Below are 25,631 nucleotides of genomic sequence, written 5' to 3' on the forward strand. Positions count from 1 at the left end.
CCGGCTCTGATCCATCACGGTGCTGCTCCCACGGGCTCGAAGGGGGGAGGGGGAGCCCGGGAACTCATTTCACACGCCACACAGTGAGTTCTTTGTTGGTGAAGTGCTTGAGCTGCCTGACAGCGGCTGCTGGCTTTCTAGGTGAAGGGGTGCTGACAGGCTGTGCTTTAGGAAACCATCAACACCGCCAACAGCTAAGGATCAGGCTCCTAGCCTCTACCCAGTCCTTCCAGAATACACTCCCTGAGGTGGATTCTGTTATTTGCATCCTTTTCCGGGGAAGGAGACAGAGGCACAGAGAGGTTAAGTAGCTTGCTCAAGGTCATGCGGTTGCCGGGGAGCAGAGCCGGGGTTGTGGCGCAAGTAGACTAGCTCTCTCTCTCTCTCTCTCTCTCTCTCTCTCTAAGCTTCTACGGCCCATGTTAGATTTGTTAGTTTTAAAAGGGTCCAAAGGAAGAAAAAGGACATGCTCGAGCAGCAGAAGTGAGCACTCTTCCAGATAAATAAACAGGGACTTTCAGGAAATGGAAGGAAGTCAGCTGCCCCTGGCCGTCTCCGGAAGGATCCGGCAAGGAGACCCTCCGCTCTCTGGGAAGGCAGAGCAATAGAAAGGCCCAGAGACCCCGGAGGGGGTGCACCGCTTCACGCTGGGGTGGCGAGGGCCAGTGCAAGGCCTCAGCCCGCGGGGACAGGGTGGCCGCTTTCGGGACTAAATTTACAAGCCGGTTTGCTGCGGCCCCGGAAAGCTCGGCTGCGTCACCACACGCGGGGCCCAAGCGGCAGTGAGACCGCATTCCGGTCTCTTTTGCCCCCTGCCCCCCACCCCCAATCAGCTTTCGGTCCTGAGCACTGGCTGGGCCGCGTCACCAGGCCGCCCTTTCTCCTGCCCTGCCTCCCAGGACTCTCATCCTTTCTGGTTTTCAAAAATCCGGTGCAGAGACAACACATCGGACGGACATCCGTACTCGCCACGGTGCTCGAGGGCCTTTTCTCAGTGCTCGGGGTGTGTGAACTCACTGGTCCCTCAGACCCTCCCTGGGAGGCAGGCATCCCCATTTGACAGACGAGAAAACTGAGGCACAGAGAAGTGAGCTGAAGCAGGGTGTGGGCCGAGCTCCTGAGCGCCAGCAAAAAAGGGAGGGAAAGAGGGGCGCGCAGGGACGGGGCGTGTGTCACAGACATCAGACCCCGGCAAGGCTCCGGCGTGGTGAGACTGTGTTCAGAGTGATGCCACTTCCTTTTTACAGGAGGAAACCCAGCCTCCGGGGCTGTGGATGCAGGTGTCGGCACCACCTGCTGCATGGGGTCGTCTGCCTGGGGCCCTCCGGCCACCTCCGGCTTCCTAGGCCCCTGCCGGGCGTCGACCCTGGGACCTGGGGTGCCAGCCACGGAGCACGGAGCCCAGCGCACAGCGTGGCTCAGAAACCCTAGGTCCCTTCCTGCCGGCCCCACCCAGGCCACCACCTCTGCTCTGGGGACCGTATCGCCCCTCATGGCTCAGCCCGAACGCCACCTTCTCTGCTCCCCGCTGCCTCTAGCTGCCTGCTGCCTTGTCGTCATCCGTCCCCGGTGTCCAGATCCCAGCTCCCCAGCCCTGAGGTCATTCCCACCACACATCACGTCCCACCCAGGCTGTGAGCGTCTGCAGGATGGAAACCCAGACGGTCCCTCATTGGGTCAGGAAGGAAACGCGTGCTTACAAACTCTCACGTCCCCACTCAGGAGCTCCCCGGTGAGGGCGAGGGCCCCCTCTGTCTAGCTCACCACCTCCAACCACGCCGGGCACACGGTGGGGGCTGGAAGGTAGATGCTGAATTGGAAGAACATGGCAGGGCTGCGGGCAGCCAGGACCCCCAAGCCTTGCAAGTGGGACCTCCCCGGGGTGGGGAGGGGGGCGGGCAGCAGGCTGTGCTTCGAGCCAGGCGTATGTGCGAGCATTTGCACCACGGCACCGGCTTGAACGGCAACAGATCACAAACGACGCAGACGTCCGTCGAAAGAGGACGGGTAGAAACCACAAGTGGAAAACAACCCAACTGTTGAAACACGAAGGCGAAACGTATGTTCTGATGCAGCACAGACACCAAGATAGAGTCGATGGAAAGGCCCCGGGGGCAGGACGGTACGGAGCACCTCCCTCGGGGCACAGATGTGTGCGTCCCCGGGCCACCGCTACGCCAGCATCTCCAGAGGGATTCGTAAGAAATCCCTCCTTGGCACCTCGGGGCGCCTGGGGGGCTCAGCCGGTTAAGCATCGGACTCTTTATGTCGGCTCAGGTCATGATCTCACGGTTTGTGGGTTCAAGCCCCGCTGGGCTCTGAGCTGACAGCTCACAGCCTGCTTGGGATTCTCTCTCCCTCCCTCTCTGCCCCTCCTCCGATCATCCCCCCCCCCCAAATAAATAAACTTAAAAAAAGAAAAAAGAAACTGGGACCTGTTGGCCCCTGGGGAAGGGAGAGGAAAAGGAAGAAGCTGGCCCTGTGCACACTTCTGCGCCTTCCAGATTTTGAAGAATGAAAATATGCATATGTTCAATAAAACGGGAGAATCACAGCACGATTGCAGAAAAAGGCAGCACCTTCCTTCTGGCAACTTCGACCCCAGGATTACAGAAAGACAAGTACGTCCACCCTGCTTCCTACCCGCCCCCCGACTGCACCCCAGGCCTTTGCACACGTGGCTGCCGCCTCCCTCCGGGGCTGACCCCTGCTCATCTCCAGGACCCGTCACAGTTGGCACTTCCTCCAGGAAGTCCTCGCTGACCCTTCGCTGCTTAAGCGGCTCTGTGCCCCCGGGCTCGGCGTTCGCCCCGGTGCACCTGGCCCATGCCAGGACGTCTTGGTCCGCCCACACATCTGCCCGCCAGGGGCCTGAAGGATGGAAACCTGGAATGAGGCCCCTGTGACCCAGCTCCCTGCCCTTCACCCGCCCCAGCAGGTGCCCCAGGAAGTGTCTGCTGAGCAGAACCTCTTCTACTAGAGGAAAATGCCTCCCCGGAGGGCAGGACAATGAATCAGGCGGCTGGGAGAGACACGCACTTAACATTCCCTGCAGCTTGGCCACGGGCCAGGCCAACACTCTCATCTGATTTGCTTAAGAGCCCGGGTGGGGCCCTTTTGCAGGAGTGAGGGGTGGGGGTGGGTGGGGAGTGCATTACCTTGCTCGGGCTCAGGGCTTCCGTTCTGCAGAGCCTGGGCACGCAGTCCCAAAGAAGGTCACCGTGGCTGCTTATTGACAGCCCTCTGACAAATTGTGTTCTGCCGCGGCAGCCGGGCTGGTCCATCTGGTCGCTCCCCGGAGGCCTCGGGTCACTCACAGTGCGGTTCCCGGTGTGGGGGGTGGCCTGACCCCAGCTTCTGCGTGCCGGGTTCCTGCCTGACCCCACTCTGCCGCCCCAGCTGGTGCAGCCTCCACCCCGGGGGCATCTGACCAGACTGGGCGCTGGCCACATCGGGCCCAGCGAGGGGGTGGCCCCTTCCCAGGGCTGGGGTCTACGGTGGAGGTGAAGAAAATGCCAGAGTCCTTCATCCGCCATCGCAAATGCACCCCCAGGGAGTCACAGCCCCAAGCAACGACCCGGCTTGAGGCGACAGAAGTGCCAGCCCCAGGCTGGTTAATAAGTGGTTTCTGGCTTCGGAAGATGATTTATTACGGAATCACCGTGTTATGCTACAAAGATTGCCTTGGCTTCCTTTAATGGATTTTCCCCAGTCGCCTCTCCGCCGAGGCCCAGGCTATGAAAAGCAGGAGGCGGAGCACTCACGTGACAGGCGGCAGGGCCCCCGAACCCGGGGGGAGCGTCCTGGAGATCAGGGGTGGCCTCGAGAGCATCCGGCCGGCTTAGCAGTGAGGTTCGGCTGGCTGTTGCCCGGCCTCACCTGGCTCATCCCTCCTCTTCCTCGTAGTCCCAGTGCCCAAAGCTGATGGCGTTGTCCCAAAATAAAGGTGGAGAAAGGGCCCAAAGAGAGGTCCCACACCGACGTGAGGGACCAGCTGTATAGGACGCCACACAGATGGCAATTCCGTGGCTGGCGTTGGTGGCCGGAATGGCAGTAATTACAACAGTGTTTTCCAACATCGGGGGTTCCTTGAGCACCTGATGGGGACGCACGGTTGCCAGGAGGTCCTGAGGGATACGGACCGACCACATCTTCTTTGTTCCTGCTTCCCAGGACCTGGCCTCACATGGCAGTTAGCGCTGAATGCGCACTGAACAAATGGATGGGTGGGTCCGTTGGCAAATCAGCGCAAGGACAGGTGGATGGATGTGATGACCCATCACGCAGCCCCTTGGGTTCATCACGGTGGCGGCAGCTCAGGGTGTTGTCGCTGGCTCGATGGCCCCGCTTTTCTTACGAATCAATGGCTCCCCCGGGTTCCCTCAAAATAAATCCGTTGGTTTCTATCACTGCCATGTGGTCAGGTGTATAAGATGGGAACGTTACAGGAGGCCAGGGGAAGGGTAGATGGGACCTCCCTGCACTTCCCAATATTTAAAGTTCAACTGCATTAAAGTACAATCTACACGTCTGCCTGCTGCCCCGGGAGCCCCAGGTCTCTGGTCCCGATACCTCCTTGGCCCGAAGTGACAAGACATTCCAGGGGGGAACGGAACCGGACAGGTAACTCTGACCTTTCCCTCAACCCTTCACCAGTCCCTTTCCAGAGACAGAGATGGTGTCTCTGATTGGTGAGCCCGGGGACAGGATCTGGGCATGAGTGGTGCAAGGCCCCTTGATTCTTTTGTTGGGCGGCTTGCCCTCAGGATAGATGCATTTTCTTCACTCCTGAGTCCTACACCCAGGTCAGGGCATAAGTCCTATTCTCAGGGGGAAAGAGAGGGGTGCAGGATGGGATGAGGCAGGAACCCCTCGTAGCTGGCTGGGCCAGGGGCTGCTTTGCACACGTCTTTAATGACACGCACAAAGTTCAGTTCCATGCCTCGGGGCCTTTGCACGTGCTGTTCCCTTTGACTGCACCACCCTTCCCTACCTCACCTGTGTGTTGAACACCTCAGTGGGCCCAGGGGCTCTGCTCAGCCATCCCCTCCTGAATGACCTCCATTTTCCGAGGCCGGGCAGAAAGGGCCTTTACCTTCTCACCACAACTCACGGCACTTTTAATGAGCTACATGGTGCACGGTTCATACGTGTGTCTCCCATTGCCCTGTGAGCAACCTGAGGCAGGGACCAGAGTTGGCTCACCTCCCTCCCCCTCACATTATACTTCCTGGCATTCGCTGGATGTCAGCAAATGTTGGTTGAACGAATGGGCCTTATTAGAAAGTTCCGATGGGTTGTAACGCCTTAACATGTAAAATATATAATTACTTAAATCAAACATTTCATTTAGCAGACAAAACTCTTTTCACACACGGGGAGGGGCCCCAAGGGCAAGAAAATAACAACACAGGTCTCTGTGGCTGTCAATGTTAGGAGCTAATAGACCAGTTCAGGGGTTCCCAACCCTGGCGCTGTTGACATCTGGGCTGGATTACCTGTGTTCTAGGACACTGCCTTGTGCATCATGGGATGTTTAACAGCATCCCCGGCCTCTACCCACTAGATGCCGGGAGCGGCTTCCGAGTTAGGACCATAGAAAATGTCTCCGCACGTTGCCAATTTTTTCCCTGGTTGGGAAAAATCACGCCCAGTTGAGAACCACCGGACCAGTCATTCAATAGGTTTTGGTACGGTAAATATTCCCTTTGCTGCCTTGACAAAGCTCTCCGAATGTGTCGGGCACAGTCACGTATTTCTCCCAAGCTCCGATGAGCAGCACAGACCCCCGAGCCAGAGGCAAAACCACTTGCCACCGAATGAGGGCTTTGATTGCTACCAATTCCTTAAAGCCGTGTCTGAAGGCTCAGCTTCAAATATTTATGGAGTCTATGAAACGGCCCCGGAGCGTGAGCGCTTCTATTAAATTTATAACTCCAGCGGTGATCGATGGACCTGGGCATTGCTGCGAATGCTTTGTGTGAGCTCTTTGTGGAAAGCCAGGATCCTCGCAGGACTCAGGAGCTCAGAGGGTGGCGGGGGGTCATCGGCACGGAGGACGGGACAGGACAGCCCGCCTTCTCCCCGCGGGCGTCGCGCAGGGCACGCGGGCTCCACGGCGGCTGCAGCCGGACACGGACAGGCTCCGGGACCAGGCGTCGGCCCTGAGGGCGGGGGAAGCTGGAGGCAAGAGCAGAATGAAATGGTCTCTGCCTCTCCGAGCTCGTAAAAGCCCCCTCATCCCACACTTATCCAGGGAAGAGACGGCAACAGGAAGGAACATTTGCGGAGGCTTTGTGTGCCCGGCACGAGTGCTCCCCCTGCACCGCTCATGTCCTCCTATACAGCTCAGCGAGGCACACAATGCCTTCACGGTGCGGCGGGGGAGGAACAGGGGCTGGGGGGTGGCCCTCACCACGTCACCCAGCAGGTGTCTGCCAGGACAATCACCGATGGTGTCCCCTTAGAGCGGGGACGTTTCTTGTTTGCAGGGACGAGAGATGGCGAGTGTCCCATCAAACGGCAATCGATGTCGACTGGCTGCCGACCTCATGCCGGGCACCGCCCACGGCTCTTGTCACCGAGCTGGTTCACCTGTTTCCACTGAGCCCTCCCACCAGGCTGCCATCAGGCCCGCATGACCGATGGGGAAACAGGTGCCATTTCAGAGACCCTAAATAGCTCACCTAAATCTATGCAGCTGCTGAACCCAAGCCCACCTGCCCTCAAAGCCCCACCCACTCTTTCTGGAGCTCCACCCTCCCCTATCATACGCATGTCAGCCCTCCATGCCCAGCATCCACAGTTATCGAGCACCTTCCCCGCAAATGGCGGAAGGAAGGATCCCCATGCTGGGCAGTGTCAGTCCTACACCTCTGGCAGAGGGCCTCAGCAGTCAGACGGGCAGAAGGGAGCAAACTTCTCCCATGCCCTCGGGAGGCCGTGACCAGTGGGTGGCGTGGCACACGCAGTTCCACTGATGGCTGAGAAAGGCACAGCCAGGAAGGAGAGGAAATGCCGGTCATCGGGCGCTGGCCCGTGTGCCCCGCCTGGACCAGCCCCTCCCCCAGGGTGCTCCCCACCCGGCGGCACAGGCAGGCCAAAAAACGTGCAGGTCCGCTGCCGAATCAGTGCCGGAAGAGAGGCCCACGCACCCGCCAGTGGAGCACCCAGGAGGGGAGCACTGACCGTACACTGAAGGGCAGGAAGGCCTCCTGGAGGAGGCGGTGTCTGAGCCAGACTTTCGAGAAGGAGCAGGATTCTGCTGTTAAAAGCTGAAGGTCATTGCACGTAGAGTAACGTGCAACCAGCAACTTAAGGAATCTGCACTTGTCGATGATAATAGTTTAAACCTCGTGAAACCGCAGATTCTGGCGCGAGAAGGTAGTACAATACCTCCTACGGTTCAGCCTATGGCAGCGAACATTTCTGGAGCTCCTATGATGTGCCGGATATCATGCTAAGCAATGTATACATATTGATTCATTCCGTCTTTAACCCAAAGAGGCAACTAGGATTATTACCTCATTGTACAGATGAAGAAACAGAGGCCCAGAGAGGTTAAGTGACTTGCCTATGGCCACACAGCTAACAGGAGGCAGAGTCAGGATTTGAGCCCAGGTCGCTCAACCCCTGGGCCTGCACCGTTCACCCCTACAGCCAGCTGTCACACACAGGACAGATGAAGGGTCTTCAGTGGGGCAGTGGCATGACCAGTCTGTGACACAGGGACAGACATTGCCTCCATCACCAAAGGTTTACCAGCCTTCTTGGGATATTTGCGTGTATTTCCAGGCCCTCCCTGCTTTCTTTCTTTTTTCTTTTCTCTAAGCTCGACCATAAAATAATAGAATTGTGACATGTGACAAATTTAGCTACTGCCCTTCAACAATGACCTCGTTTTGCTGCTAGGTCACTGATCCCCTAGTGTAGTTATTTAACAAACTCATTTTCACCACAGGAAGCCCTTCCCCTCGAGCCAGCCCGGATCTATGGCTCGCAATCTGTTGTCCCACAAGGCAACGGGCTCTCTGCTTCTTGACGCCCTGCACAGCGGAGCAGGATGCAGCCTGTGTGGGGTGGTGGGGGGGGGGGGACCAGGTGCCCTGGGACCTTCTAGAGAAAGAGCCCACCAGCCCCTCGCTCTGCGTCAGAGCCCCTTCTGCGTCCCACAGGCCCTTGAGAGGCCCCCTGTGGGCCAGGTGCTCGCAAAGCAGGGGAACAAAAATGCCTGTACGGACATCCCATCATCTCGCTGCAGAGTCAGGCCAACATCCCGCGGATTTGTCACTACGTCCAACGGAGGAAGCGTGTTTAATGGTGGCATTTGACGTGCGTGGCAATGACTCTGAAGAAAGCTAAAGAACAATCTGGAAACTTGGAGCACCTTCTGGTTCACTCATTCATTCATTCATTCATTCAGTTTATGCTCTGCCCGTTTCCTCAAGTTTCTGGCCAGCACCACCCAGCGCACGCCCTCGCGGGGTTTTTCTCACCCTGAACTCCAGGCTGGGCCGTGCAGGGGGCAGGAGAGACTGTTCCCATCCCTCCCGTGAAGGCTTCTCACCGTCTGGCCACTCAGCGGCCGCAGCCCCAGCTCCAGAGCCACCAGGCTGCCTGGGTGGGACCCCAGCTCTGCTGCCTACAAACTGCGTGACCCAGGGTCGGCTATATACCTCCTCTGCGCCTCGTCTTTTCTCACAGGTAAAGGGGGCAAATTCTGATACCTATTTTGTAAGCCCCTCGTGAGGATTGGAAGAGCCAATGCATTGCACACGGCGAGCAAGCATTCAGGAAGGGGGCGGGGGGCTTCTTTCCCACTGTTACTCTCATCATCATCATCACCGGGGGGCACCTGGGTGGCTCAGTTGGTTAAACATCCGACTTCAGCTCAGGTCATGATCTCACGGTTCATGGGTTCGAGCCCCGCATTGGGCTGTGTGCTGACAGCTCGGAGCCTGGAGCCTGCTTCAGATTCTGTGTCTCCCTCTCTCTCTCTGTCCCTCCCCTGCTTACACACACACACACACACACTCTCTCTGTGTCCTTCAAAAATGAATAAATAAATAAACAAAACATTAAAAAATTTTTAACATCATCACTGGGACCTCTAAGACCCCTCTCTACACCTTCTTACTTCCTGGCACAGCCACGTTTAACTGCCTGCAATGCCCCTGACACCTGAGGAGCATTGACCCCTCCGTCTTTGCGGGTACTGTTTCCTTTTTCTAGAATGCCTTCTATTGCTTGGGATAAGCCAGGCCAAAGATCAAAAGTCAGAGGAAATTTTCCTAGGAAAAGATCAAAGCTGGGAAAAAAACAAAAAAACAAAAAAAAGTACTCATTCTTAGGTAATAAACCTGTAGACGAGTAATTTAAAATTAAAGTCACCAGTCGGGGAAAAAAATGTTTAAGAAGGTCACCACTAGGGGCGTCTGGGTGGCTCAGTTGGTTAAGCATCCAACGTTTGATTTCGGCTCAGGTCATGATCTCACGGTTCGAGAGATCGAGCCCCGCATCAGCTCTGTGCTGACAGTGTGGAGCCTGCTTGGGATTCTCTCTCTCTGCCCCTCCCCCCACTTGCTTTCTCTCTCTCTCTCTCTCTCTCTCTCTCTCTCTCCCTCTCTCAAAAATAAATAAATGAAATTTTAAAAATAAATGAAGGCCAGTAACAATAGCTGTCATTTATTGACCACCTCTCGTGTACCAAGCAGTATAGCAAGCATGTTATGTGTGTGCTTTCATTGAACTGTCCTAACAATTCTAAGAGGTAAATACTGTCTCCATTTTTTAGATAAAAAAATTAATGTAATCATGGAGGCAAGAGAGATGCCACGCGAATGACAGGTGGAAGGAAATCACCAATAGGCTGAGATGAAATGCTAAGAATAAGATCAGATTCCTCCTGAGTAATGGTGACTTTCTTCTTCTCCTGAGCATCTCTCTTGTTCACATACTTATTCAGCCCTGTTTACCTGATTTTGTGATCATACTATCAGTTGGAAGTATCATCCCCATGTTACAGACAAGGAAGCAGAGACACAGACACAGTAAGTCCTCTGCCCAAAATCACGCTGAGTTATAGTTGCGATTTGAACTCAAGCCCGTCAGACTTCACATCTCATCAGTAAAATATGTTCTCTCTGAGAAAAGAGGGGGCTGCTGTGGCTCCACTTGGTTAGGACATTTTGGACTGAACCTCTGGTAAATACTAGAAAAGCTGGACAGAACAGAACACACCTTCTATTTAAACCATCTGAGAGCTACGGAGATGGGAAGGATCTGAGGGACTAAAGCTGAAAACAGGAGAGAAGCCAGGAGTCACTGGCATGGCCGTGGAGGCCATACTTCCCTCCAGGTGAGAGCCTATGGTAACAGTGGCAGTTGTGATGCAGAAGGCTAAGCAAGGCTTTTCCCAGCCTCATGGGACTGACAAGGGCCACGGGCAAAAGATGTTGGTAAACACTACAGTCTTCTGGTCAGGACGCCAACGGCTATGCCCAAGGAGTGAGAGTGAACGGGAAGGAAAACAGAACTCGTAAGTGCTGAAACCATCTCTGAACCAGGTTATGATGTGAGGAATGGCCTGAGCCCGGCCTAGCCACCTATCACAAGCAAAAGGAAGCGTGCTCTGGATGAAGACAATACACTATGAGGCAGAACCCCAGATTATATCTTTAGGTTTTGACTCATGATGTCTAGCACTCAGGGAAAAATAACCAGACACCGAACACATGACTTGACCAAAACCACAAATTAAATGGTAGATAATAGATAGAGACGAGGAAGGGAAAAAAAGGGGTTTCTGTGGTGCTGGTCGCTTTTCTAGTTCTCAACCTGGTGATGGCTTTTGGGGTGTCACTCCATGATAATTCATTGATCTGTACACTTACAATTTGTGCCATTTTCCTTATGTGTGTTACAGTCTTGATAAAAACAAAAGTTTATCGAAGAAATTAGACGACTGATGTTCTCTCACCTTTGGTGAATCCGGTCTAGCCGTGTTCTGTGCTGGCCACTCAGCCTCGGGAACAGGCCAGGACTCTGAATGCAAAGGTTTTTGGATGATGACACTGTCTGTTTTGGGCTTCGGGAGGTATTTCTGAGCTAGAAAAGAGTATTTTCAGTCAAGCCTCAAACCAGAAATCTACTCTAAAAATCACAAGTCTCTGAGCCTTGGAATAACCTTTTCCATTCTCTTTCATTCCCAGATCCCCACGTACCCATGACAGAGGCCCTCTCGGATGCCCACAAACCCTTGAGTGCCTTATCCACACCCTTCTGATGGTCCCATCATGGCTGTGGGTATCCTACAAAACTACCTGCCCTCGTCAGCTTTCTTTCCTTGGCTGTCAGCTCGTTCAACACAGGGACCACCTCCTCTGCAAGCTGACCCATTTTTGTAAACCCTGAGATACACCCCCTGGGTCTGGTACCCAGTAGCCTTCTGGAAATGTTTAAGGAACAAGTAACTCAATCAATTGAGCACATTTCTGAGGACGCTGAGCCCACAGAAGGAAGGACACTTGCACAAATTAGTGGCAGATGAAGGGCCAAGTGGAATTCATGCCCTTCCAACTGTGAAAACAGATGCCAACTCAGACTGTTAGGAGGACACGACAGTACAGAGGGCAGGCCCATCCTGACCGGACAAAGACCGAGAAAAGATCTCTCTTTTTGGGTCAGGCAGTAAGACACTCCTGAGAAAGGTCATATTATCCTCCTTTAAAAGATATGACTCTGGGGCTCAAAGAGGCTAATTAACGCATCCAAGATTACACAGCTGGTAAGCACAAGACCCTGTAATAAGAATTGCTAGATAAGCAGATCTCAAGAGCAACCCAGTCACCTGCAGGCAATGCCATCCGTGCTTTCTCTGTGTTTCTTTTTTTTTTTTTTTAATGTTTATTTATTTATTTTGAGAGAGATAGAAAGTGAGCTAGGGAGGGGCAGAGAAAAAGGGACACGGAGAACCCCAAGCAGGCTCCACGCTGTCAGCATGGAGCCCGATGTAGGGCTTGAACTCAAGAACTGGGAGGTCATGACCTGAGCCAATGATCACGGCTTAGCTGGCTGAGCCACCCCAGCCGGTGCCCCACTTTCTCCACGTTTCCGCTGAGTATCCGATGTGAACAGAATGCTAAACGAATCCCTTCCCCCATGCTGAGAGCATGCTGCACTTAACCAGGGAAATCCTATCTGCCCAGGTAGCATCTGAGTTTCCTTTTTAGGAATAAACAGAGCAGAGGCACCTGGGTGGCTCAGTCTGTTAAGCGTCTGGCTTCGGCTCCAGTCACGATCTCACGGTTGGTGGGATCGAGCCCTGCATCGGGCACTGCACTGACAACTTGGAGCCTGGAGCCTGCTTCGGATTCTGTGTCTCCCTCTCTCTCTGCCCCTCCCCCGCTCACACTCTGTCTCTCTCAAAAATAAATAAACATTAAAACAAATTTAAAAATAATCATAATAAACAGAACAAAAGCAGTCACCCGCTGCCATCTTTCTACGTAACTGCTGTGAGCATCTGAGTTTATCCGCCCGCTTAAGTTGCTACTCATACAGATGACGTGCTTACATAGCCCTATCCCTGTAATCACCCAGTGCATTCCATTCCCCATCTCATATATGATATTCTCCTAAATTTTTAAACGACAGGGCTCATCGACAATGCTGGAGGGCCCCCGCCCCACAGAGCTTTTCATTATCAGAAACGCCAGGGCATGAATACACCTGTCCATTGAGTTTCTCCACACAGAGAATTATTTCCTTAGGATGAATTTCCAGGAGCGAAACCACAGGGCTGAGGAGACCGGCCACTTCTGTGGAGTGTTTCTCGCCCCGTGTTCTCCTTACACTGGGGAGCGAGAAGGCAGGGCCAAGTAGGGCAGGAGGGGGAGACGGCGGGGCTGGTTCCTCACAGTCTGCACTTGACCCTGGCCCACCTGTCAGATGGTCCCGGCGTCTGAGCACACAGATATCGCTAATTGAAAATCGCACTGACCTCTTACAGCTGCTGCCGTCTCAGACTCGACATCCAGGTGGTGGCTGGTCTGGAAGAAAAGACGTGTCAGCAGTTATTCCGCGTGATCCAGGAGAACAAGCCTCCCGCGGATGGCTGCAACTGGGAGGAAGCAGGTCATGCGCTGCCCCCCCCCCTCCCGCGCAAAGCACATTCTCCGGTCAGAGCCACCCCTCCCCCCTCTGCCCGTGACCCTCGAAGGAGTCCAGAATCTGCTCTTAGGGAATACAGGTGCAGGAAAGCAATTGCATTTTCTCTACTCAGATTAAATCTCCAAACGGAGACTGTGATTAATGTGTTTTAGAAACTGCTGTGAAAAGTGGGGGGAGGAAATGAGGGCAGCTGGACGGCAAAGTTTCCAGGAGAGATGTTCTTCCTCCACGGAGGTCCTGCCAGACCTTGCACCGGCCGACTGCTGAGCTGCCCCCGGGGTCCCTGGCTCAGTCACCCAGGAACTCAGGTCGGGCTTGAACTGGAGTCCCCCGCGCCACCGTGTAGACCGGGTGCCTGTCCTCCTGGGTCCCACGACTGCGCAGGGTCTACAAGAGGTGGTGTGGCAGAGTTGGCTAGCTGGTGTGTCCCGACTGGTTTAACAAGAGCAGGGCCGGACCTTCAAGGCAGGTCAGATTCCAGACCAGCAGCCCATACCTTGCCTCCTCTTGGGCGTTTCTGGCGGGGCAGGGGCCCGTGTGCGGTGTCACTGTGATATCTCGCTTCCCCATCACTGTGTCCTCCAGGTAGTTACATCAGCTGGCCCCCTGCCTGAAGACCCCTGCCCTTTCTCTCTTTCTCTGGCGAACTTCTATGTATATGTCACAACCCAACTGAAATGTCCCCTCCGGGAGGAAGTCTTCCCTGATTTCACCCACCTGCTTCTCACATAGCCCCTCCGGTCTGTGCCGTGACAAGGGACTCTTTTGTCCCCTCGAAAATGGATTGACCAACCCAGCGACAGATACACAAGGGCACAGATTATGGCTTGACCATCTTGACCGGCCCCACTTACTGGAGCCTTCTGTATTAGGCACGCTGCCTCTTCTTCCGCTCACGGGGTGCTGCGCTCATATCCCCGGGGACACCGCGTGTCCTCCGGCACCATCACGGCTCGCAGCCCTGTGCCCACCCACGTCCAGCTCTCCGGGGCCTAGACGGCCTTCGCTCCACCTTTCTGGCTACTACAACGCCTCTGTATCCCTCCAGGCCTGGTGTGTGTGCCGCCTCCTCCAGGAAGCATACTCCCCATCAAGTCCCTCTCTCCTCTCTCCACACGTTTACTGTCCCTCGCACCAGCCTCCCAGGGGGGCCCGTTCGATGCCGACTCCTTCGCCACGAGAACGAGGTCTCATTGACCTTCGTGTCCAGAGTAGCCTCAGACCCATCCCACCGATGGCCAGGGGGCAGCCTGTGATCGGGGATCCACAGATCCTCCTTCCCTTCCTGCCCCTCGTTCTTCCCACCGGCCTGGAGAGGCTCAGGGCCGGGCACCGCCACCCAGAATCCTGGCTCTGCCACCTCCTTGGTCTCGGCCAAGTAAGACACCCCAGACCCTGAGCCGTGCCGCCTCCATCTGCAGAATGGAGGCGCTCACATGTTCCTGGCGGGGGCTTGTCGGAACGTGAGGAGAGTGGACATCTACAAAATGCTCCACACAGGGTAGTGGACTACCGTTCACCCTGTGGGCACCGCTCCCCTCCCTCCCCCATGTAAACTTTGGGGGGCCATATTCTGAATTTCATAAAAGGCAAGAGCCAAAGGGAAAATAATTTCCTGGATCCTTGGAGGCCCAGGCCTGGGGGTCACCGATTTAATGAATTAGGGGAGTTTAGGGCTCTGAGCCCCGCTGCTGCTTGTGAAGACGCGATTGCTTTTCTGGAAGCCCGTCTATCGATCTCGCTGACGATGCCCAGAGGAGGGCAAGGAGGTGGAGGAAAAGGGGAGCGCGGGGCAAGAGGGAGCAAAGGTAGCAGCCCCCTTGCCAGTCGCCTGCCCCCGCCCAGGGCTGCGGTGTAGACAGCTCCCCACTGCTGGAATGCCCAAGCCCCGACCTCCACCCGGGGACCCCGGTGCTCTCTGAGTGCCTGTATGTGACAGCTCGTGTGGCCATTTGACACGAGGTCTTACTGAAGCCTCACAGAGCCCGGTGGAGGGACCGCGGCCCCCTGGCCTGAGGGAACAGGCAGCTTAGGAAGGTGAGGGGGGAGCACCGTGGTCACAGGCCGGCAATTCTTCGGGGTCTGGGGTGTGTCCGTCTGCCTGGTACGAACGTGCAGGGAGAAGATACAGTGACCCCCGAGTCCTGGAACTGCTGGGTGCCAGGCAGGCCCCACTCATCAAGTTCTCTGATGGGACCTGCCATTAGTTGAGCTGACAGCAGGCCAGACCCTGGGGGAGGTGGTTCAGGCTCAGGCAGGAGGGCGTGCCTGCACCCTAACCAGGGCCGTCTCCCGGGTGAGGCTTGGCACCCCCTCCCCAGCTCCCCCCTCCCACCAAGGGCATCTGCCCCCAAGGAGGGGATGACACCTGAATAGAAACCACAAAGAAAGGTAGTGCCTCATTCTGGGCTTGAGAATGTCAACAGCCTAGGTCCTGGCAGAAGCCGGGGAGAAAACAGGTGTCCTGGGACTGGGAGCGGGGGACACTGCCCACTTAAGCCAAGCTTGAGGGGTGGCTGGAATTGAGACCCCCGCCCCCACCTCCCAGAGAGGTTTTCAGGAATCCAAAAAAGGGAAGGAACCTGCCTTCCCCTTGCTCCCACCTCCGGGTACAGGCAGGGAGGTGGCGAGACCCCCGTGGTGCCCGCTGAAAGATGGTGGGGAAGCTGGCCGAGCTGGCCTCAGGGAAATGCCCCACTTTAGAACCAGTGCCCGAGCTGAGCTGGAGGAAAGACACCGGGGCACGTGCAAGGCCAGACATGCCAAGGGCCAGCACAGCACCCCTATGTGATGGTATTCAGAGGGCGCCTTTGGGAGGTGATCAGGGCCTAAGGAGGGAGCCCTCGGGATGGGATTAGCGCCCTTGTAACCAGAGACACGGGAGAGCTTGCCTCTGTGGGGACACAGCGAGAAGGCAGCCGTCTGCAACCAGCAGACTGCTTGGAGCCTCAGTGGCCTCCCTAAAAACGCAGGCTTTGGGAGGAGGAAATGAGCGAATGGAAAACGCTGGCAAGGGGGAGGGCTGAGTCTCGGCCAGCATCCCCACAGCTAGTGGATAAAGGACCGGCCTGTCTGATGGGGCCCGTCCGGTTGGGCCCCACCCCAGCCCCCAGCCCTGTCCTCTGTCAGACCTTTGCATTTAGTGGGAGCCTCTTCCCGAGGCCAGGGGCCAGACCACCTGAGCCTCCAGGGTCCAGGCCCTCCCAGGATGCTTCCGGGAGCACGGCCGGGCCTCAGTGCTCCCTCTGCCCTGGCACATCCCACCCCGAGCCCACCCGTGTCTCCCCAGCCAGCTGGGCAGCGCCCCCAGGCTGCAAGCCAGAGCCCAAAGCCTCCACGGGGAATCTGTGTTCTCTGAATGAGAGGCAGCGCCCGTCAAACCCACCCCCTGCCCGGCCGCCAGCAACACTCTGCCCTGCCGCCTGGCCCTCGGTCCTCACAGCACAAGTCACTGGCTGTTGAAAGAGAGAAGCTGCTGTGTGCACAGCCCCCCCCTCCCCGCCAGGACCTGCAGCTGGGTCTCACCCCTACACCTGATGGGTCCGCCTTCCCAGAGCACGGGGACCCCACTACACCACCGGCACCGGTGTCTCCACTCACAAGGAACACAGCCTAAGTGACCTCCCACCCAGCCAGTCTCCCACCACTGTGCCACGAAGCACCCGGGCCCTGCAGCCAGCCCGGAACACCCTTGGTTTCTTAAACGCATCACGGCCTTGTAGCCGCACTCGGAGGGCCAGCCTTCCGGAAACAAGAGGGACCGAGTCCTTGAGGGCCTGGGACGTGCCAGACCCCGCACCGCCCATATTCCCAACGGTGCATGCACACACACTCTACCCCCCTCCCGCAGGGGTGGTGACGGCACTGGCTGGGTGCAGGGGTCCCCTGTCAACATCAAAGCCCAGCTCAGCTCAGGCACACGGCCTCTTGCAGAGAAGGCCGAGCTGGAGAGCCACTTGTAGACGTGTGTCTCTGGGCAAGACTTGAGACCCCTGAGCCTCAGGCTTCTCAACTGGAGAAGGGACCATGACAGCACCTTGCCTGTGGGAGGACCTCCCGAGTCAGCTCCATGAAGCACTTAGGACAGCGTCCGAGCGCTGTAAGGGGTACGTGGAAGTGTCCCCTCCTAAGGCCATAGAGCTAGACAGTGGCCACCCTCTTGACAGCTGCCCGCACACAGACCAGCTTCCCACCAAGTGGGACCACGCCCCCCCCATACAGGGCGCTTCACAAACGACCTGTCTTCATGTCAACTCTGCCCAGTAGGCTCTCCTGTTCCCATCTTACAGATGGGAAAACTGAGGCTGAGAACAAGTACGAGTCTTGCCCAGAGACACACACATAGTCAGTCAGTTTCTGCCCCAGTCCCGTTTTCGCTTCCTTCATGACCCTCACCACGACTCACGATTATCTACTCCTCCGTTGTCGGCAGGTTTGCTCTGAGAAATGATTCGCCGTTTCTCCCCCTCAGTGCTCGACACTTGAGGTCACGGTAGGGGACAACGGCACAGCCAGGGTTTTGTGGTTTGCACAGGGAATCGTGAGGCGTCCCCCTGATCGTGCAAATAGGGGTGTTCTTGGAGAGCGGAATTGTAAAGTAATGCAAAGTCCTTAAAAGAAGGGAGTAGACGCTTATGTAACTGGCCGTTGCTTTCAACAGGTCTCAGGGAAGACACCCCAGGAGGCAAGTCCGGCCCCAGGAGCACATCCTTACAGGAAATGAATGAATCAGGCTGATAACACCATTCATTCTCCCTGTTTTCATTCCTGCCTCCAAAATGACCTGGTTATAAATGTTTAGTGACTAACAGACGAACGAAGGAACGAATGAATGAACCTGATTGCCTGACAATTCCACTATACAGGGGGAGAATATGCGGACAAGTTTTCATCCATCCCTGCAATACTTCAGCCTGCACAGGGTTCTAGTTCTCATGGGAAACTGATACATTAGTGTTAAGGTTTGTACATCAGTCTCTGTGAATTTGGTCATTATGAGTCAGCCCAGCCAATCCTGGTGAACATTTCAGTTCTAGTTTCAGAGCAGCCCCTGGGGGGTGGGGCTCTCACTGCTAGGATGCCTTCTCAGCAGGGGGCCAGCTGGCCCTCCCGGGTGACTGCAGCCCACACCCCGGAACTCTGCTTTCTGTCCTGCCTCCGTCAACACAGAGACTGTGCAAAGCTTCTCAACAACATGCTAACTTCCTTCCTCAGCCCTATCCTGGCTCTCAAGAGGTTTGAACCACTCGGGCAGAGAGATGAGCCCCAGACTGAGAGTCTGGGACTCCGGATTCAAACTCTGGCTCTGAACTCAACTGTCACGCAGCCCTGAGCAGATCCCTGGGCCTCCCGGTCTCCATCTCCCGGGCTGGTTGGTGGCTGGGACCAGGGGGCCTCTGATGACTATGGGGGAAAGGAAGGGACAGAGAAGGCCGGGCTTGCAGAGCTGGGCTGGGAAGGGCCGAGCTGCTGATCAGGAGCATGGGAGCAGGGCCGGCTGGGTCTACAGCAGGAACTGCGTTTCGCCCTCACACCATCAGGAGCAGTGCTCGGCGGGGGCGTTGCGGCCGGTCCCCAGGAATGGAGCTGCCCGCGTGCGCACACGCGTGTGTGTGTGGAGGGTGGGCTCAGTGAGCACCCACCATACTCTGCACACAAATGCCGGGACGCTGCTGTTCAGAGCTGGGCACAGATCCGGGAGCCCCTGCCCAGATCTGGGTCAGAGCCGGCATCCAGACCGTCCACACTACCTGGGGGCTGTGTGACCTCGAGCGAGCCTCCCAACTTCTTTGGGCCTCAGTTTCCTTTTTGGTTGACTATCGGGAGAGGAGACCCTCATTCATCCAGTTCATTATTTCATTCATTCAACCAGTCTCCCCCGGGCGGCTTCTCTGTGCCAGGCACTAGGGAGACACAGATGGTTACGGAGCCTCTCTGGCCCCATCAGAGAGGTGCTGACAAAGCTCCCACGACAGCAGGGCAAAATCCCTCCCACGTGCCATGTCATGAACATCCACGTGCCATGGAGGACAGAGGAGGTGGCTGACTCTGTGGTGCATGGGAATCAGGGAAGCCTCCCTGGGCAAGGTCACACTTGAACTGTGCCTTGAAGGATGGCTGGGAGGCTGCTAGAGGACGCGGTGAGTGCTAAGGTCCTGAGGCACACGTGCAAGAACCCTCTGGTGAAGTTAAGTGCTGCGGGGCTTGTAGGACTGTGGCTGTGTGTGTCTGTCTCCTGCATGTGCTGGGAGCACTTTAAGGGTAAGATGCCCAGCTCGCCGTCCTGCACCAGCCAGGAGCACAGGGCCCAGCCCAGAGCAAGAGTCCTGGGCGTGTTCTGGGTGGGCTCAGTGGACAGAGGGAGGGAGGGACGGTTCGGGTCAGGCAGGTGGACAGGAAGCCGTGTGCCCTCAGCTCCCGGAGGAAGAGTGTCAGCGGGTCTCTGGAGACTACCTCTGGGAGCGCCGGAGCCAGGAAGGTGGCCGCGTACTCGGCCAGTGCCACGTCGTCCACCATGCCCCGCGCCGTCTCGGAGAGCAGGTGATCCTCGGCCCCGCGTCGGCGCAGCTCCCACAGCAGGTGCGTGATGAGGTGGTTCCTCTCCCGGCACTTCTGGACCAGAGAAGCCAGCTTGGCCTGCAGGGGTGGGAGCAGAGGTGCTCCAGGCGGGTCCGCGGAGGCAGGGCACCCTTGGGGGCCGGGCAGCTGGGCTGGGCTCTGGGCCCTGCGCCGTATCCACCTGTGCCGCCTTAGCTCGGCCCCCTCCCTGCGCCCCAAAGCCAGAACAGCTTTGAAAAGTAGCCATACAGCCACACACCCTCAGGGGCTCCCCACTGCCCTCTGGGTGGGGTCCAGGCTCAGAGCGTGGGCCCCACCACCGACCATCTCTGTGACCAAGTTCCTCTCTACACCTTGACTTGCTCATCTGTACAATGGTCATTGTTAAGGGCAAAGGGGTTGCTGTCCCTCTGTGCCCGGCTCCAGGCTTCCTTCTATCCCCACAATTAGCATTCATATCTGTGGGTCTGTCTCCCACGTAGCCCAGGAGCTCCTCAAGGTCAAAGCTGGCATTCCCCTAGATCCCTGCACCACCACTGTGCCATTGCTGGGCACACTATGGCCCCTGGGAGGGATCTGCTGCATGAATGGTGTGAGAGGGGACCCTCCTGCCATGAAATGACCTCCCACATCTGGGCATGTCTGGAGGAGGTGACAGATAGACCCTCCTCATTCGAGGGTGGCCCCGGGCGAGTCCCTTCCCTCCTGATGTGCCCTCCTGCTCCATCAGAAGAGCAGGTGACCATCTTTTCCTGCCAGGACTTCCGGCCCAGCCCAGCCCGGAGGCCCAGGAACATTCCCTGGGCAGTGATGCTTGGGACCCAGTACCGGCTGGCAGGGCAGGAGGGTGGCCTGAGCTGGAGGCCGGGGCTCCCCGGGTCCCCTGGATCGCACCACCCCAAAACATCAGGGCCTCGTGCTTTCGGCCGGCACGTGCCATAGCTTCAGAGGTCGGGACAGACGGGGACAGTCCCCCTGGGTCACGCTCTCAGGCAGGAAAGCAGGACACGGACAGGGAGGTGTGGTGGGGCCTCAGACACACGCAAAATATACTGGAAGAAAATTAATGAAAAGCACTAGGTTCACACGGGGATTTAGGGTGGCATTTGTCTCTCCCATTTTTCTTTCCAGTTTTATTTCATAATAGACACGGACTACATCTAGAATGGGGAAGATACTAAGCTCGTTATTTTACCTTATTTTTTTTTTTTTTGGAAAGGGACATCGCATATCGATCTCACAGACATTGTTACCTTCAAAGGAGCCACGGCCGAATTTGCCTCGTGTTGCTTTCTCTGAAGTTCCTCAAGCTGAAAGAGAACCAACATGGTTGATAACGCCGAGCCCCCGTTGACACAGCCTGAGCCTCCCCAGGGGAGCTGGGCTCAGAGAGGTTGGCTCTGGTCCCCTCTCTTCCCACAGTGGTGGTGGGGGGGTTCTCAGTGGGGAGCGGGGGCCTTGCCCGTCACCTGCCTGGTGAGATCTGGGCGGGGAAGGGTGCTCTGAGTGCTACGAATGAGCTCTGCCAGATTGTAGGTGCCCGGCCAGCTCTGTTCCCTCTTCCTTCCAGAAGGAAGCCTTCCCGGATTCCCCATGAAGTGATTTTTTTTGGTGCTGTGTTAACCTCTGGGAATCCGAGCCAGACACCCTGGGTCCTAATCCTGGCTCAGCCACTCACTACCACTGTGACCTTGTGCAAATCACCTCTCTTTCTGTCTCGGTCTTCTTGTCTGTAGAGTGGGGGTCCTATCAGAGCCCACCCAATTAGTGAGGATTGCAGCGAGGAGTCTGTGAATTGTCCCCTGTGAAGTGCTTAGAACATCCAGTTAGCACTCACTGAAGGTAAACCACTATTACGAACTGGCAGAGGCACCAGGCACGGGAGGAAAGCCACCTCGGACCCTCCAGCCTCGCCCCACACACAGCTGAATACCAGCAGGTGACTCCCATCGATGCTTTGTGGGGCGGAGCCGTCCAGCCGCGTCCCGTCCAAACTGCTGACCCACCAAATCATAAGACAGAACGAGAGGGCTGCTGTGTCAGGCCTTCTGCCTCACCCTCTCGCTCCCTCTGTAGTCGGCACAAAGAAAGCTACACAAATAAAAGTCCTTTTTCCTCTTCCCAACCTCCTCTGACCTCTAATGCTGTTCTCAGCCTTCCATACCCGCCCTCACAATGCCTACACATGCGAAACTGTGCTATTCAAATGTCTTACCTCTTGGATTGCCGTTTGATTTTAAATCATCGTGTTCTCTTGGGCCACCTGGGCGGCCCCATCAGTTAAGCGTCTGACTCTTGATTTCAGCTCAGGTCATGGTCTCACGGTTCCTGAGATCGAGCCCCAAGTTGGGCTCTGTGCTGACAGCACGGAGCCTGCTTGGGATTCTCTCTCTCTCTCTGTCTCTCTCTGCCCCTCCCCAACTCCTTCCTGTGTTCTCTCCCTCTCATAATAAATAAATAAACATTAAAATAAAATAAAATAAAATAAAAACCATGGCATTATTTCTATGTCATTTCATACAAACGGACCATGTTCTTTTAAAATCTTGCATATTATTTCATCACGAGGCTGACACATAATCTATTTAACCGATTCTTTGTGAAAGTTTATATTGTTTCTTTGTTTCACAGACAGGCTTCAATGAACATTTCTATATAGCTATTTTTTGGCATATACCTTCCTGAATGTAATCAAAGTGTAAAATACCAGCTCCAAGCCGACTGTCTTGCATTCAAAAGGCACTCAATAATATTTGCAGGCTTGGATTCAACCATGTCTCTGCTTCTGCTTAGGAAATAGCAAGAATGTGTTGCTGGGCGCCGTGTGGTGGGGCATTTGCCATGAAAACGTGAATGAGAAGAGAGTAAACAGACAACAGGTGGGAGAAAATACCACCGGGGAAATGTAAATCAAACCACACTGAGACACCACGTCGTGCCCACGGGGATGGCGATCACCAAACAGACAGTAGGGAGCGTCGGGGTGCTTGTGGAGAGGTTGGGGCCTCGAACCAGCAATCAGAGACCCATCTTAAGGTAACTAAGTGCGACTGAAAAGTTCCATCATCATATTACAAGAATTTCATCATTGAGCTGAAAACTATAAGAAAAGGAACCAAATGGAAATACGAGGACTGCAACATACAATCCCTGAAATTAAGAACTAAAATAATGAGTTTATGAGTAAACTCAATGCACCCGAAAAGCATTAACTAGAAGATGGGTTAGGAAGAAATATTCAAACTGAAGGACAGAGAGAGAAAAAAGATTGAAAATCATGAAAACCAGACTTCAAAATACATTGGATATGGTAAAAAGCCCTACCATGTGTAGGGGGGTTATATTTCTCACACCTCAGTGACAGGAGGGAAAAGGGATGGTCCCTCCCTTGCTGGCTGAGGCACAGTGAAAAACACTGGTTATTGCCTTGGCTTTGGAAGCAGGTGACAGTGCCGTGGAAAGGCATTCTTCAATATCTGTTAAGAATCAACAACATCTCCACTCGGGACCAGTACGCCCCCAGTTCTCTGAGCTCTTGCATACAAACAGGAATTTATAAATGAATGGAAATAACCATAGATCCAACAACTGGGGAATGAACATCGCACCCAGCCGATGGATTACCACACAGGAAAAAAAAATTGGGTACAAAGGCTATGAAGCAACGTGGACATAAGGCTAAGTATAGTATAAATGCATCTGATTATACAGGGACTGCACGGGAAAGGAGCCAGAAATTACATCACAATGTTGATGATGTGTTTTCCATCCATCAGCTTGTCAAAAACATGTAAAGTGTGATAACATTCGGGGTACCAAGTGTGGGCAAACACTAGCCTCATTTATTCTTCGTGGAAGCATAAATGATGTAGTCACTTTGGAGGGTTCTTTGCCTTTATGTTTCAAAGCCAATTATGTACATATCCTTTGACCCAGTAATTATTCTGCTAGAATGTTACCCTTTGCATATGTAGCAGAAACATATCCTAAGACAGGGGTATAGAAAGGTTCACTGAGCTTTGTTTGTAAAGCAAAGAAACAGAAACAATTTGGATTTCCATAAACAAAGCATTGGTTAAATAAGTTATGGTTTGGCCTCTTGAAAAAATAATATGCCAGATTTAAAAAAAAAATTAACGTTTATTTATTTTTGAGACAGAGAGAGACAGAGCATGAACAGGGGAGGGGCAGAGAGAGGGAGATACAGAATCTGAAACAGGCTCCAGGCTCTGAGCTGTGAGCACAGAGCCCGACACGGGGCTCAAACTCACGGACCGCGAGATCATGACCTGAGCCGAAGTCGGCCGCTTAACCGACTGAGCCACCCAGGCGCCCCATATGCCAGATTTTTTAAAGATGAGGTCAGTCTGTAGGTGTTGATATGGAAATATTACCAGTATATTTATTAAATGATAAAATCAAGGCGCAGAATATTTTGGGGTGGTATAATTTCACTTTTGTGTATGCATCCATACATACACCAAATATGAGTAGATAAGGCTGAAAAAAAATACTGGGGGTCAGAAGGGGTTGGGGCCAAAGGGAGGGAAGAACTAATTTTTTTTTTTGCATTTTAAGAAAATAGCTAATTATAGATCTACATGCACTTGTAAGTAATAATACAGAGAATTTTGCCCTGTTTCTGCCAAGGGGAGCATTTTGTAAAATTATTGTATGTGACAACGTTATCATGTCGATTATACTGACGCTGGTATAATCTTCCAATATTAGTCAGGTTTCTTCAGTTCTACTTGTACTGTGTGTGTGTGTGTGTGTGTGTGTGTGTGTGTACTAAGTTCTATGCAATTTTATCACCCGTGAACATTCACATCTCCATCATGACGGACAAGACAATGAACAGGGGACACTCGCTTCATTCCTACAGAGGAAGGACTTTTATTTACGTAACAGTTGAAAACCTGTTAGACTTTTTAGGAAACCATTACGCATATTTACCACCTTTAGATGGAACAGAAGTCAGCTGGGTGGAGGGATTCCTTCCCCACACCGTTCTTTACTTGAGACATCTAATAAATACTAGCAAACCGCTGGGAATGGTGACGTCTTGCCTGATTCTTCTATTCTCAAAACTCCCCGGAGCCTGGGAACGTTTCATTCACAGGCAGGAAAGAACCTGCGGGCCCAGCCTACCTCGCCCTTGAGCTGGTCCCGGAGGCGGGTGGCTTCCCCATGTGACACCTGCAGTACCCGGTGGGCAGAAGCCTGGTCTCTGAGCTGGCACCGCAGGGTCAGCACCTGGTGCTGGAGGTGCCCAGTGCACAGCCTGAGGTCCTCTTTGGGGGTGTCTGTCTCCGTGCCCTGCAGCGGCAGAAATCACAGATCGCACGAAATGCTTAGGTTAGCTTATCTTCCAAAGCAACTTGCCTTAGCAAACAAACAGGATCCGTTTTCTTTCTTAATTCTTTTTCTGCCTACATTTTTTTCTCAAGTGAAAAATTTCAGAAAATAAAGTGGCAGAAGTCACCCCACATCCTATTAGCCAGAGTAATCATTGTGATCATCCGTGTATTTTCTCTAGTCTTTCTGCTATGCCCTTCCTTACGCGTGTGTGTGTGTGTGTGTGTGTGTGTGGCCCATGCTGGGAATCAGGGTGTTGGCGGAGTCTAGAGAATTAGAGAATAACATTCTCGAGTGTGATTTTTCAAGAGACACATGTATCTATCTATATCTTTTGCATATATTTTCAAAAATACGTAAAATGGCATGGCATTCCAGAATCTATTTCAATCAATTTCGGTCACCACTCCGCTGAAAAAAAGTATAATGAATGGAATTTAAGGTTCAAATCCAATTACGAGATGCTTATCACATTAAAGCATCATCTGTTGATATAAAAGAGGATACTGCATTTTCCCCACTTTTCTTAAATCAGTACAAAATTG

At 54.4% G+C, this 25,631-nt stretch overlaps 1 protein-coding gene across 1 annotated transcript in view; it reads right to left on the minus strand.

The window, feature by feature from the left end:
- The window catches only part of CB1H4orf50 (chromosome B1 C4orf50 homolog), a 109,954-nt gene that overhangs the window by 52,495 nt on the left and 31,828 nt on the right, over positions 1-25,631 (minus strand). The window contains exons 8-13 of the mRNA XM_053216182.1: positions 24,880-25,064; positions 20,982-21,038; positions 19,624-19,806; positions 13,001-13,049; positions 10,979-11,106; positions 3,159-6,180 (exon numbers count right to left, since the gene is read on the minus strand). Coding sequence (XP_053072157.1) covers positions 5,929-6,180; positions 10,979-11,106; positions 13,001-13,049; positions 19,624-19,806; positions 20,982-21,038; positions 24,880-25,064 — 854 coding nt within the window. The 3' untranslated portion in view covers positions 3,159-5,928. The remainder of the gene's footprint in view (positions 1-3,158; positions 6,181-10,978; positions 11,107-13,000; positions 13,050-19,623; positions 19,807-20,981; positions 21,039-24,879; positions 25,065-25,631) is intronic.

The sequence above is a fragment of the Acinonyx jubatus genome, chromosome B1 (assembly GCF_027475565.1).
Source record: "Acinonyx jubatus isolate Ajub_Pintada_27869175 chromosome B1, VMU_Ajub_asm_v1.0, whole genome shotgun sequence".
NCBI classification, from domain to species: Eukaryota; Metazoa; Chordata; class Mammalia; order Carnivora; family Felidae; genus Acinonyx; species Acinonyx jubatus.